Source organism: Dipodomys spectabilis, unplaced genomic scaffold, assembly GCF_019054845.1.
Source record: "Dipodomys spectabilis isolate Male_0828 unplaced genomic scaffold, ASM1905484v1 ptg000266l, whole genome shotgun sequence".
NCBI classification, from domain to species: domain Eukaryota; kingdom Metazoa; phylum Chordata; class Mammalia; order Rodentia; family Heteromyidae; genus Dipodomys; species Dipodomys spectabilis.
Window position 1 is genome coordinate 3,999,912 of NW_024870943.1, and position 15,076 is coordinate 4,014,987.

Below are 15,076 nucleotides of genomic sequence, written 5' to 3' on the forward strand. Positions count from 1 at the left end.
GGAGACCACTAGGGACTGGTTGTTTTATTCTGTGTTTTGGTCAGAGCAAATAACTCTAACTCAGTACCAGACCCTTTTGCTCACTGGCTGATGCTCCTCAAGCCTTCTGTCCTACCACTGGACATTGGACCTGGTTTGAAGTCTATTTCCCCTATTTTTTCCTATTTATAAGTCTGTATATTCCCGTGGCTCCCCTGTGAGTATTTTTCAATCCTTGGTTATCTTCAAGGACTTTTATATTTACTGCTTGTGTGTATTGAGCTAATTTGCACCCTTGGAGTGAAATCAACTTGCTCATCATGTGTGAACTTTCTTTTTTTTTTTTGGTCCATCTGTGGCCCCGGAACTCTGGGTCTGGGCGCTGTCCCTCAGCTCTTCAGCTCAAGGCTAGTGCTCTACCACTTGAGCCACAGCGCCACTTCCGGCTTTTTTTCTTTTTGTGTATGTGTGCTGGGGAATCGAAACCAGGGCCTCATGCATGCAAGGCAAGTCCTCTACCACTGAGCCACCTTTCTAGTCCCATGTGTGAACTTTCTCATTTGTTATCGATTGCATTTCTGAGCCTTTCATATGTGCGTTATCTCAAGTACATTAATTAATCATTTTCTTAGTACCTTGATACTGATAGTTGCCTAACCATGTTTTGCTAGCATGTTTTGCTTCTATAGCCTGAATTCTCAAGAGTTCCCTCTCTTTTATGAATTTGTTGGAGGAGCATTTGTTTTTAGTTGTTGTTGCTTTTGTTTTTTGGTTTTGTGCTGGTTCTGGGGTTTGAATTCAGGACACGGACGCTTTTCCTGAACTCTTTTTGTCATAGCTGGAGCCACAGCTCCTTATCTGGGATTTTTGCTGGTTAATTGGAGATGAGAGTCTCACAGTCTTTCCTGCCCAGGCTGGCTTTGAACTGTGATCCTTCTGTTTCATCCTTCAAAATATCTTGGACTGCAGTGCACGAGTCTCCAGTGTCCAGCTTCAATAAATTTTGTAGACATACTAGAATCTACCAAAAACTGAGCTAGAAGTATACAAGTGACTTATGCAGAAGTGTAATGTGTGAGAAGACAGAGGTAATGATAGTCTCCCCAAAATGCAGGATGAATTATTAACAAAAGCAGCAGTGATATTCACTTCTATGTGGAAAATGAACTGTACAACTAGTTGAAGGATTCAACACTCATTGTCATCATGTACAATTTTTTTTGGTTCAGTCTTGGGTCTTGAACTCTGGGCCTGGTTGTTGTCCCTCAGCTTCTCAGCTCAAGGTGAGCGCTCTACCACTTGAGCCACAATGCTACTTCAGGTTTTCTGGTGGTTAACTGGAGATAAGATTCTCACGGTAGTTCCTTCCCTGGCTGTCTTTGAACCGTGATCCTCAGATCTCAGCCTCCTGAGTAGTTGGGATTACAGGCCTTTGCCACTGGCCCAAGGCCAGGTACAAATTTTTTGAACAACAATTCCTCTGCACAAGGGTTAAAAAACAAACAAGATAAAACAAAATAAATATACACAAATCAATAATATAGCTCTTAAAGAGACAGGATCTGAGATCACACTCTAACATCAACTGCACCCCTCAAGAGCATTTATAAAAGAGAAGAGAAATAGCATGATCATATCAATGCATGCACAAAACCCCTGGACAAAAGTCAACATCACTTCATAATAAAAGCGCCAAATAAACTAGGAAGAGAAGGGAGGGCGTGCTTCCACATCACAAAAGCTCTGTGTGATTATCTATAGTTCACCCTGTATTAAATGAGGAAGACTGAAAACATCTGCATAAGGGAGAAAGGAGGCCATGTAGGCTCTCCATCTCTGATGCTATTTAATTAGCGCCTGGACCTTTAACTAAAGCAATGGGTAGCTAGGATGACAGGCGTGAGCCACTGGTGCCCAGTGATCTCATTTCTCCTTAAAGAAATTGTCTTCCAGTGATAACACAACACATTTCTAGTTCATTTTCTATCTTTCCTTCTTTTAATTGGGGGGCGTGGGAGGTTAGGTCATGGGACCTGAACTCTGGGCCTGGGCCCTGTCCCTCAGCTCTTCAGCTCAAGGCTAGCGCTCTAGCACTTGAGCCAGAGCACCACTTCTGGCTTTTTTTCTTTTTGCTTATGTGGTGCTGAGGAATCGAACCCAGGGCCTCATGCACACAAGGCAAACACTCTACCACTGAGCCACCCTCCTGGCCCCCATTTTCTATGTTTTTGTGTTGGTCGCCATTTTAAACAAAGAAGGACGCATTGTGATCATGACATCTTAACTTTGGGTGATCAATCAGTGAGCCAAGACGGAGACCCCATGGAGATCAGTGCCAAGCCATGAATGATGGGGGCTCAGTACTTCTCAGTGGAGGGCACAGTGTTCTCTGAGCTCGGCCATGCAGTGATCAGGTTATTTCCTGCCAGTGGTGTGAGAAGTAACTTTGGATGAGCTCTTAGCGTCTCCATTTGACTTTCTTGACACCGCTGGGACTGGGAGCACAGACAGACCTGCATCAGGAGACATGCTGTGCACGTGGGACAGGGCACCTGACTGCTCTGGTCCATCACGATGACAAGAAATAAACACAGTCAGAGTGACAGCATCAAGGGACAAGGTGAGCAAACACCCTGGGGAACCACCACCACCACCACCCCGTCTTCCTCTGGCTGATATGGGCACACATGATCAAGCCAGGCTTCCAAAGACACTCTGTGTGTCTGCAGTCCAGACAGCCAGAGGAAGGATTCTTCAACTTTGAACCTTGGTTCAGAGCCAGGGGTGGGGAGAAAGCCCAACACTGCCCATCCCAGGATGAGCTGTGGTTTGCAGATTCACTTCTCTCCTGATTCCTTTTTGGTGCTAGTGTTAGGGCTTGAAGACAAGCCCTTGGTGCTCAGATTTTTTTTAGCTGTTTTGCCCAAGATTAGTTCTCTACCACTTGAGCCACAGCTCCAATTGTGTGGTTCTTTTTACTTATTTAGTTTTTGTAGAGGTAAGCATCACCTGGACATTTCCTGCTCTCGCTAGCTTTGATCCCCAATCCTCACATCTCAGATTCCTGAGTAGCTAGAATTGCAGGTGTGTATCACTGGCTCTTCTTCATTTCTCTCACTTGTGTTTGCGGTTGAATACACACCTTTCTTGTTTCTCTCCATGCTACCCTTTTCATTCAGGCATTTGCTTGCTTTTTATTCTTTCGGGTGTGCACACCTCAGCCCCTGTGGCACAACACATCTCAGTTTTCCTCCAGACAAGTCCTGCACAACTGGCAACTCACCAGTGGTAAGTTCCTTCTTCTAGGCATACTAGGAGTACTTTCAAATGTATTTATAAGGGGAATCACAAAATCATATTGTGTGTGTGTGTGTGTGTGTGTGTGTGTGTGTGTGATTATGTCCTGGGGCTAGGACACTGCATTAAATACTTTTGGTCAAGGCTAACATTGTACCATGTGAGCTCTAGCTCCACTTCCAGCTTTTGGTGATTCTGTGGAGACACAAATCTCACAAACCTTCCTTGCTTGAGCTGGCTTAGACTTGGGATCCTCAGATATCCTCAGATATCAGCCACCTGAGTAGCAGGTGAGCCACAAAATATTCTTTCCATAAGGGCTTGCATTTTCTCTATTGCTATCTCTAAAATTCCCATCTTAAATCATCTTTCCAGGTACTACTTTAATGTTGAACATTTCCCACTCCTCTTGGACACTGCATGGGGGGTGTGTGAAACGTGGGCTTGTTCACAATAGCTGACTTGTTCTGTGTTTTCTCCCACAAGGGCTGTCTCCTCTCCTTGTCCTCATCCCAAGACCCAGTCTGTAATGTTGGGGCTCAGTTCTGACATTGTTCTCTTGATCTTTATGTCTGAATCATCTCTTTGATCTCTTGGCATAAATTTCATAGTGCATCTTCATAGTAGCAAGTTTTCACAGCAGATTTTTATCTTTCAGTGTGTGGAGATAGCGTTTTTCTGGGGCAGTTTTCATTCCATTTGTAAAGCACAATAATTGTGTTGGGAAAGGTTGTTCAGCTGTAACAATTCTGCACCCTTTTGGCTTCTCAGAGCAGTGGATTGGCTTCATCAGTGTCTGAGAGAGAATAAATGGAATTTTATTCTGACTGGATGAAAGATGACATTTAAAAAAGGCTGGGGGTGCGGTTTCTCATGACACTTTGGTCAAATGTATCAACTGCCTTAATCAGGTTCATTTATAACATTTCCATCTTTCCTTTTTCCACCTGTTGTTGCTGCTAATTACTAAAGTCTTTTTGTAAAATAATGCATTGCAACGGTTGATCCTAGTAACATGAGACCTAAAATTGCCCAGTGGGTCATGGAATGAGAATCAGAGCAGAGCGCCTTATGGGAAATACCCAGCCCATTTCAGTTCTTTGTGAGTGAGCTGCATTTAATACTCTCACTTCACACTACTCTTCTGTCCAATAACAAGGAAAAATATAAAATAACAAACTTCACTAGAAAGTTCTAGAGTTCATGCTAAATAACATGAAAAGTTTAGAGATAGCAGAAGAGAAAAGGCAAGCACTTCTTAAAAGATGATTTTGGGGTGTGTGGTTTATGCCTGTAATCCTAACTACTCAGGAAACTGAGATCTGAGGATGACAGTTCAAACCCAGCCTAGGCAAGTCCAATTATGCACCAAAAAGCCAGACATGGAGCTGTGGCTCAAGTCATAGAGTGTTGGTCTTGATGAAAAATTTTCAGGGACCATGCCCAGACCCAGAATCAAGCCCCACAACCAACACACATAGAAAAGGACAATCTGGAAAGATCCTGATTACATCGGAAAGATAACACATATTACCAAAGTGAGAATATGATGAACATTTGTGAACCATAGTAAATATCATAATTCCTAAGAATTCTAATAAAAGTTAAAACTGCCTCTGAAAGGCACACTGGATGCTGAGAAGGGCAACACACAGAGTTGTCATGTTCAATAATTTGGCTGTTGCTTCTGGCCAGGAAACAGGCAGAATACTTTCGTGCAGCAGCAAAGAGGGCCAGAGTGAAACTTTGTTCTGCAGGAGATTGTTCAGGGAAATGGGTTGAAAATGTTCTTACAGAGTTGGTCAGGAAAAATGGGATACTAATTTAATTCAGTGCAAGTTTATTAAGGAACAAAGTATTCTATGTGATGTGAGAGAAAACACAAGAACAGTAATGAGTGAGAATCATACAGGGGGAAAACTCTCAAACGTACAGAAAATAAGCCAGGTGCTGGTGGCTCAAGCCTGTAATCCCAGCTCCTCAGGAGACTGAGATCTGACGGTCACGGTTTAAAGCCAACCTAGGCAGAAGAGTCCGGGAGACACTTGTCTCCAAGAAACCACTACAAAACTGGAAATGGTGCTGTGGTTCAAGTGGTAGAACACTTGACCTGAGCTGAAGAGCTCAGGGACAGCACCCAGACCCTGAGTTCAAGCCCCATGACTGACAGAAAGAAATGTACAGACAATATTGGTTAGATATTTACCTTCTAGTATCTCTATACACCATGAAGAAAGTCATATTGTACTGGGTACCGATGATGCACACATGTAATACTAGCTATTCAGGACGTTGTGATCTAAGGATTGAGGTTCAAAGCCAACCCGGGCAGGAAAGTAGGTGAGACTTTCATCTCCAATGAACCACAGAAAACCAGAAGTGGCTCTGTGGCTCAAGTGGTAGAGTGTTCGCCTTGAGCTGATGAATGGAGACAGCGCCCAGGCCCAGAGTTCAAGTCCCATGACCAACCAAAAAAACAAAAGTCATGTTGTAGCCATCCCCACAGGGATTTTACATGGATGTGCTATTTGTGCAATAGGTGTTCAAAAAATGAAGATTTTACAAAAGTGAAGCCAATCAGATGCTCAGGCTCCTGGTGTTCCTTGTACCATCCACTGCCGACCATGATGGAGCCCCAGGGACCACAGGAAGAGACAGCCAGTGATCTTCCTTCCTAACATCCCAGCCCAGTGTGGTGTCCTTGAATTCCCTCCTGATTCTAACATGTGTCTCCCCAGGTCCTTCCAGGCCCTACATCCCAGATTCAAAGGTCACAGCACATTCATGTCTGAAATACCGAGGTCAGAACTCTTCCAACCCTCCAGAACTGGCAAATGGAACATTTTTCCCAGACTCCACTTAAAACAATTGTATGGGCCAGGCCCTGGTGGCTCACACCTGTACTCCCAACTGCTCAGGAGGCAAAGATCTGAGGATCCAGGTTCAAAGTCAGGCCAGAAAGGGAAGTCCTTGAGACTCTGATCTCCAGTGATCCACCAACAAGCCAGAAATGGAGCTGTGGTTCAACTGGGATAGGACCATCTTTGAGTAAAAAAGCTCAGGGACTGTACCCGGGCCCTGAGTTCCAATTTCATAAGCGGTATGACCCACACCCCAAAAAAGAAACAATTTTTAAATCTTTGATTAACACTCTATCTTTTGGCCTTCATTCTAAGCCTGGCTTATCTGATTAAGAAATGGAGCACCATGAAGATTCCCGCCTATGGGACTCAGAAGGTTGTCTAGAGCTTTCTCACCTGCCTGACTGGTCAGGGCTCTTACTTTGATTCTCAACAACACACACATACACACACTCTCTCTCTCTCTCTCTCTCTCACACACACACACACACACACACACACACACACACACACACACACATACAGAAACACACACACAATGACAGCCAACGCAGGAGACACTGTGTTCAGGCTCCTCTTTGTGTCTAAGGTGTGTCTGGGCGTCCTGGGGAACTGTGTCCTCTTCCTACTGTATGCATACAGCACCATGTGCAAACCCCGGCTCCGAAAGCCCATTGCCATAGTTTTCATGCACCTGACCCTGGTCAACACCTTGACCATCATTTTTGAGTCCATGCCCTTCATCGTCTCCTCATATGGAGTCTTGTGTTTCTGGGGTGATGCCATGTGTAAGGCCGTGCTGTTCCTGTTCAGGGTCACTCGGGGACTGTCTACCTGCACTACCACCTTCCTGAGTGCCTTTCAGGCCCTCACCATCAGCCCCACCTCTGCTCATTGTGCTTGGCTGAAAAGCCGGTCCTCCTCCTGCATCCTCCCCTTCCTGCTCTCATTCTGGATCTTCAATTCCATCATGTATTTCCACATGATCAAATCTGTGGAATCCAATTGCAATTCAACCGTCATGAGACTGGGATTTTCTCATCCCTACTGTCAAGTGAAGTTTGGAATGGACAACCAAATGTCCCTTATCAGCTCCATTGTGCTGCGAGATGCTCTGTCCCTGGTCCTCATGGTGGCCCCCAGCCTCTACATGGTGACGCTCCTCTACCGACACCGCCGCAGAGCCCGGCACCTCCACAGTCCCAGCCTTGCCTCCCAGCCAGCGCCCGAGAACACAGCTACCCACACCATCCTGCTGCTGGTCAGCTGCTTTGTGTTCTTCTATTGCTCCAACAACATCGTGACTGTGTATTCCTTCTACACACCGGAGAAATTGAACAAATCCAAGGCTGTGCTTGTGATGTTGTCCTTCAGCTACCCCACCCTCTGCCCGTTCTTGCTCATGAAGAATAACAGAATGGTTTCACGATGGATCACTCACTCATGTTATACCAAGAATAATCCATAGTAAGAGGAAGTGAAGACCAAACGATGGTGGCGAACCAACTCTGCTCACCTCATCCTTGCTGTTTGTTGGATGATAGAAACACCACAGAGGCGGCCAGGAGCCAGTGTCTCAGGCTTGTCATTCTACTATTCAGGATGCTAACATCTGAGGATACAGGTTAAAAGCTAGCCCAGGCAGCAACGTTCATGAGACTAAAATATCTAATTGACCACCAAAGGACCTAGAGTGGAGCTGTGGGGATTGAGCACTAGACAAGTTACTCAAATTCAGATATGCTGCAATTTTAAAACATTGATCTTTTGAAGACTTACTGAATGTGCCTTTCTGTGTGTGTGTATGTGTGTGTGTGTGTGTGTGGAAAAGTGCATTTCCATCAAAGTTTTTTTGGGGTTTTGTTGCTTAAAATATAATTGTTGGGATAAAGAATGGATTTTCTGGCCTGGGAAGGTGGCTCAGTGGTAGAGTGCTTGCCTTGCATGCATGAGGCCCTGAGTTCAATTCTTCAGCACCATATAAGCAGGAAAAGCCCGAAGTGGTGCTATGGCTATATTGGTACAATGCTCGCCTGGAGCTGAAGAGCTGATGGACAATGCCCACCCAGAGTTTAAGCCCCACGACTGACCAAAAAAAGTATTTTCTGTACATTATTAAAATTAACAACTTGTTCCTATTTTTATGAAGACAGCACCTAGACATTTCATTTCACCCTTACCTTCTATTTCTACTAACAGTGCTGTTTGTTAAAAGAATTTTTATTAAATCATCCTATGAATACTTGTCAGCCAATGAAGAAGCAGGATCTAGTCAATGACAAGTCAGTAGACAGCCAATGAGGGAGCAGGATACAGCCAATACAAAGCAGGATGCATGCAATTAGAAAGGGTACAGCCAAGGACAAAGCAAGATATAGGCCATGACACCTGTATTTAGATCCTACAGCCTCCATGATTCTTCACTGTGACAAGCAGCATGGCACTGGGACACAATGGAGAACATCAGTGATCAGGATTCAAGCAACAAATTGGATAGCACTGTGGAGAGACTGTGGCTCTGGGTATACAGCTGTAACCATGGGACTTTCTGGAGAGTGTCCTAAGAGACCCGGCCTACTTCTCTACTTTAGAGGCCGTTACACATTGGATAGATCTTTATCCTTTTTTTGCTCAGAAACCAGGATCCAACTTGGTATGTGACACGCTTGCTCATGGACTGATGCACTGTGAGCCTAGAATCCTACCACTGGACATTGGGCCTAATTTGAAGTGTATTTCCACTATTTCCAGTTTATAAGGCTTTATACTGACTGGGAAAGGGGCTTAGTAGTAGAGCGCTTGCCGAGCATGCATGAAGCCCTGGGTTTGATTCCTCAGTACCACATACACAGAAAAAGCCAGAAGTGGCACTGTAGCTCAAGTGGTAGAGCACTAGCCTTGAACAAAAGAAGCTCAAGGACAGTAGCCAAGCCCTGAGTTCAAGCCCGAGCTTAAGCTTAAAGTCTAGATCAGGTGGACTACATGTCTGGACTTTCCCTGAGTTGCATTCTCCTTTTGCAAGACAAGAAGAGACCCTGTGAAGCTCACAAAATCTATTTTGGCTCTGGTTGTGATGTTAGTATAAATGTTTTCTGTTTGCATGTATCCATGGTAACCTTCCCTGTGTGAACTCAAATGAACATGCCTGCTTGTAGTGAACTCAAGGCCCAAGTGCTGGTCCCCTCTGAATTTCTTCTTTTTCTCTACACCTGTCCCTGTACTTTCTGGCATCCTGTCGCACTGCCTTAGGTTGTGATTAGCAACACTCCTTGATGAATACAAATTGAGATTTCTCTTTCCATTCAGCTTCCTGACTCAGTTTACTCCCTAACATCAGTCACCAAGCTGATTCCATTCCAGGGAGTTAAAGTGCTATTTCACAAACAGAAAAAAAGGTCACATAGCCGGAAATAAAATCACACACATAAGTGACTGGATTCACCTGGCAACTCAATCAGTGCCAAAATAAACTTTTATTAAATCCAACAACTCTTCTTGAGAAAAAAAAGAAAAGCCAAATATTATGTGTATATATATATATATTATTCATATAATGAGAACACATCCACATAAATGCTATTTATGACCATCACTATGGAGGCTGCAACTGAAAGTTTTTCCCCCGATTAGGAGCATGAAATACTATCCCTTTTCCACTCACTTCTTCCATATAATATTAGAAATTTGAGCAATTTGTCAAAGGCAATGAATAAAAGTTGTACAAACAGCCAGGCTCCTGTGACTCATGCCTGTAATCCTAGCTGCACCAGAGGCTGAGATGTGAGGATCACCATCCAAAGCCAGCCTGGGCAGAAAAGTCTGTGAGACCCTCATCCCCAATAAACTACTAAAAAAGCTGGAAGTGGAGCTCTGGCTCAAGTGGTAGAGCACCACCAGCCTGGAGCACAAAAGCTCAGGGACAGCACTCAGGCCCTTAGTTCAAGTCCTAGGATACACGCACATGAGCACTTGTACACACACACACACACACACACACACACACACACACACACACACATACTTCAACAACAACAGCATGAATCACTTCATCCCTAGTGAAAAACCCAAAAGCTCACATACACCCCTTTAATGTGACCAACAGCAGTTCTCAGGGGTGACTCATCAGCAGCGGCATCTACTCTGGATCAAGGAAATTTGCATCTTTGAAAATGAAGCGATGAATTTGGAAATCACTCTCCTGTGCCTCATCAGGACAAAAGGACAGATGGCCGGATAACAGAATGACAGGATCCTGCTCATCTTCTCCAAGGCCGGGTTTTCCTTCGGTCTATAAAACGAGTAAAATATGACAAAGCTGTTCAAGCCAAATGCGCCTCCAAAGAAAGCTACCAGTGTGAGGACGCTGTGGGTGTCTTTGATCTCTTGTTGCAACGGGGAGACCTGGGCGGGGCTGTGCAGGTGCAGGTCTGTGTGGCGATGTGCGTAGAGGAATTTCACCCTGTAGAGGCTGGCGGCCACTGTGAGGCCCACACAGAGGGCATCTCGCAGGATCAGACACACTAGAGCGTCGTGGAGGTGTGGTAACGCAGCTGGACACTTTCACAGGGCGCCCAGGGGAAAGAAGCTGCAGGGCCTGAATAATTGCCTGGCCCGGGGCCACGGTTCAGGACAGGGAGGTAGAGGAGCAAGTTGAAGATCCAGAAGGAGAGGCAAGTGGCAAGATGAAGGAGGGAGCCTTGCATTGCAGCAAGACCCACATGAGGTGGCGGGGATGGAGGGTGGCCGCCTGGAAGGCCATGAGAAGCGATAGTGTACAGATGTTCAGGAAGTGGGTGACACTGTAGGCATAGAGCAGTGCCCTGCAGCCCAGGTCAGACAGAAAAAAAATGGCCAGGTCTCCCCCACACCCAAGATGGTCAAGTGGTCCGGGGTCAGCCTGAACACGATGCTCAAGGAATTGTCCAGTGCCAGATGTGCCAAGATGAGATACAGAGGTTTCCTCAGGGCCCGCCAGCACAGCCAGCTGTGCACCAACAATGAGAAGAGCAACAAGTTCCCCAGGAAGCCAAGGAAAAGCTCCAAGGGGAGGAAGAGCACCAAGATGGAAACCTGATCGTGATGAGGTTCAGATATGTTCATTGGATGGCCTCCCCCCTCCTGCTGCTGATAAAACAGGGGGAAAAAAAACATTAAAGACTGGGAAGGTGGCTTAGTGGTAGAGTGCCTGCCTAGCATGCATGAAGCCCCAGGTTCGATTCCTCAGTACCACATACGCAGAAAAGGCCAGAAATGGCGCTGTGGCTCAAGTGCTAGAGTTCTGAAGAGCCCAGGGACAGTGCTTAGACCTAGAGTTCAAGCCTTATGAAGGATCATATATATGTATATATATAGTCTTTTTTGGAGGGTGCCCTTATTAGGGCTTGAAGTCAGGGCATAGGGGGCTGTTCCTGGACTTTTTTGCACAAGCCCAGAACTCTACCATATGAGCCATGGCTCCATTTTCAGCTATTTTGTCAGTGGCGGGGCTTGAACTCAGGGCCTGGGTGCTACCCTTGAGCTCTTTTATTCAGGGATAGCACTCTACTACTCTGAGCCACAGCGCCACTTCCACTTTTCTGGTGCTTTATTGGAAATAAGAGTCTCACGGATGTTCCTGCCCAGAGATGACTTTGAACCACGATCCTCACACCTCAGCTTCCTGAGTAGTTGGGATGACAGGTGTGAGTCACCGGCACCTGCCAGATACTGTGAAATTCTCATATTCGCGTCCATACGATGATTGGCAATGGAGGGAGGGGGAAGACCTCCAGGGTTCCACTGTGTTTCACTGAGTCATGCTAGGATACCACAGAAACCTCAAGTGTGGGCATAGAGATGACAGGAGGGTAAATACCCTACAAGAGAATATATTATCTATGGCGCTGGGAAGGTGGCTCAGTGGTAGAGCACTTACCTTGCATGCATGAGGCCCTAGGTTCAATTCCTAAGCACCACATAAGCAGACAAAACCAGAAGTGGGGCTGATGCTCAAGTGGTAGAGCACTGGTCCACAGCTGAAGAGCTGAGGGACAGCACCCAGGCCCAGATTTCAGGCCCTACAACAGACAAAAAAAAAAGAAAGAGAGAATATATTATCCAGAATATATTTGGCCCAGATGAGAGAGATCTATGTGTTTTCTTTTTTTTAAAAAATTCAGGCATATGTGGCTCATGCCTGTAATCCTACCTATTGAAGAGCCTGAGATCTGAGGACCACAGTTCAAAGCTACACTGGGCAGGAATGTCTGTGAGACTCTTATCTCCACTTAACCCCCAGAAAACCAGAAGTGGTGCTGTGGCGCAAAGTGGTAGAGTGCTAGCCTTGAGTGACAGAGTTTGGGGACAGTGACCAGACCCTGAGTGACCAGACAGTGACCAGGCCCTATACTGACAGCATAAATAAATGAGTAAATAAATGATAAAAATAAAGAAAATATACTGTTATTATAAAGGTGTTATGCAGTGGGGTTTCTAGATATATGTTAGGTAAAGAATATGTTTCTTCTTGGACAAGGCCACCCTTTCCCTCACTCTCTCCCAGATTTTCCCTCCAGTCCCAAACCAACAGGTTGTAGCATTCATTCTCCACATAGTGTCTAGTGAGTACCATTCCTGCCCCTTCCATGCCCTTTGATGCCCTCCCAAAGACAGATAAAAACAAACAAGACAAAGAGCAAAGAAAACAAAACCAGGGGCTGGGAAGGTAGCTCAGTGGTAGAGCGCTTGCCTTGTATGCATGAAGCTCTGGGTTCGATTCCTCAGCACCACATAAGAAAAAAGAAAAAAGCTGGAAGTGGCGCTGTGGCTCAAGTGGTAGAGCACTAGCCTTGAGCTGAAGAGCTGAGGGACAGTGCCCAGGCCCAGAGTTCAGGCCCCACAACCAGACCCCCACTCCCCCCCCCAAAAAAAGGAAAAAAGAAAACGAAACCAACAAAGAAGGAGAGACCTCTTGTTTCCATCTCCTGGAGTTCATTTCAATAAGGTTTTTTGTTTTTTTTTTTTCATGATCAGAGGCGCACAGGCATTGTGCCTTTGTGCACTCTCTTTGATTTGCATTTCTTGCTGGAGGGTTCAGTCACATTTTCTTTCTAAGCCAATGTCTTCCTACTGCTTGCCTTTTCTACAGGGTGTGAAAATGCACAGACATGTAGTGAGCAGACTTTTACTTCTTACTTTTGACAGCAGGTCAAAATTCTTCTAAGACAGAGATCTTTAAAAGAGAGAGAGGGGGCTGGGAAGGTGGCTCAGTGGTAGAGCACTTGCCTTGCATGCCTGAGGCCCTGGGTTCGATTCCTCAGTACCACATAAGCAAAAAGAAAAAAGCCAGAAGTGGTACTGTGGTTCAAGTGGTAGAGCACTAGCCTTGAGCTGAAGAGCTGAGGAACAAACAGTGCCCAGGCTGAGAGTTCAGGCCTCACGACTGGACCCAAAGAGAGAGAGAGAGAGAGAGAGAGAGAGAGAGAGAGAGAGAGAGAGAGAAAGAGAGAGAGAGAGAGAGAGGAAAAAGTCTCCTGTCATACAAAGATGTGGCTTGAGCCACTTTTTGCCTTTCCCAACCCGGCTGTGCATTGAAGGGAAACAAACATAGTTCTCACAATGTGGTGTGGAGCTACAGACAGGCAGAAGAGAGAAGTAAAAATCACTCCTAAATATCCCACCATGCAGTCAGGTGCCAGTGGCTCATGCCTGTAATCTCAGCCAGTCAAAAATCTGAGCTTCTGATTGGGGCTGGCAAGGTGGCTCAGTGGTAGAGTGCTTGCCTAACATGCATGATGTCCTGGTTCGATTCCTCAGTACCACATGCACAGAAAAGTCTGGAAGTGGTGCTGTGGCTCAAGTGGTACAGTGCCACCTTTGAGAAAAAAGAAAGAAAGAAAGAAAGAAAGAAAGAAAGAAAGAAAGGAAGAAAGGAAGGAAGGAAGGAAGGAAGGAAGGAAGGAAGGAAGGAAGGAAGGAAGGAAGGAAGGAAGGAAGGAAGAAAGAAAGAAGCTCAGGGGCAGTGCCCAGGCCCTGAGTTCAGTCCACAGGATTGGCAAAAATCATCATCATCATCATCATCATCATCATCATCATCATCATCATCATCATCATCATCTGAGGCTCTAAGATCAAAGGATTTGAGGATCAAAGTTCCAAGCCTGCTAGGGCAGGAAAGACTGTGAGACTCTTATCTCCTATTAACTAACAAAAAGCTGGATGTGGTGCTGTGGCTCAAGTGATAGAGTTCTCAGTCTTGAATTTGAAAAAAGAAGAAAAAAGAAAGAAAGAAAAGAAAAAAAGAAAGCTGAGGGACACTGTACTCAGGCACTGAATTCAAGCTCCAGGACTAGGGAAAAAAATGAGAAGGATGTAACAAACACAGAAACTGGAAGTGATAAAAAAAATTAAACACCATTAAATTCTACCAAATGCAAATAAGCAGTAATTACTGGACTGAGAATAAATGGGGGAGATTACTAGAATGACACTGGAGATTAAAAAAGATATTGGGTTCCCATGGGTTATCATTACATTTGTTACTAATAACAAAGCCAAAGAAGTATCAAAATGATGACTTTTCACAAATAAAATGAAGATGGCTGCAAGATGAGAGCAATACCTGAGGCTGAGAGAGATACAGTGTTGCAAAAAAGAGATGGAAAAACACTCAAACTGCATACAGGTGCAGAAGGAAAAACCAATACTGACAAACATCAAAGAAACTGAGTGTGGTAGCACTCACCTGTAATCCCAGACTCACCTGTAATCCCAGCAACTGGAGGCTCAGGTGAGAAGATCAGGAATCTGTAGGCCAGCACAGGCTGTGAGGCAAACTACTGTATCAAAGAGTAAAACAAAGGGGGAGGAGGAGGGAAGAGAAGTAAAGAGAAACAAATTTTCAGAAGCACAGGCTGATAGCAGGGGGATCACAGGTGGGCCTTCCTACCTCACCATAAACG

General features: G+C 45.3%; 1 protein-coding gene across 1 annotated transcript; it reads left to right on the plus strand.

Annotated features, from left to right (window-relative positions):
- The first annotated feature begins 6,675 nt into the window (after positions 1-6,675).
- On the plus strand, positions 6,676-7,605 carry LOC122125598 (vomeronasal type-1 receptor 90-like). Its single transcript, XM_042700116.1, has one exon. It carries the CDS (start codon positions 6,676-6,678, stop codon positions 7,603-7,605), a length of 930 nt encoding a protein of 309 aa, XP_042556050.1.
- Positions 7,606-15,076: the final 7,471 nt, after the last annotated feature.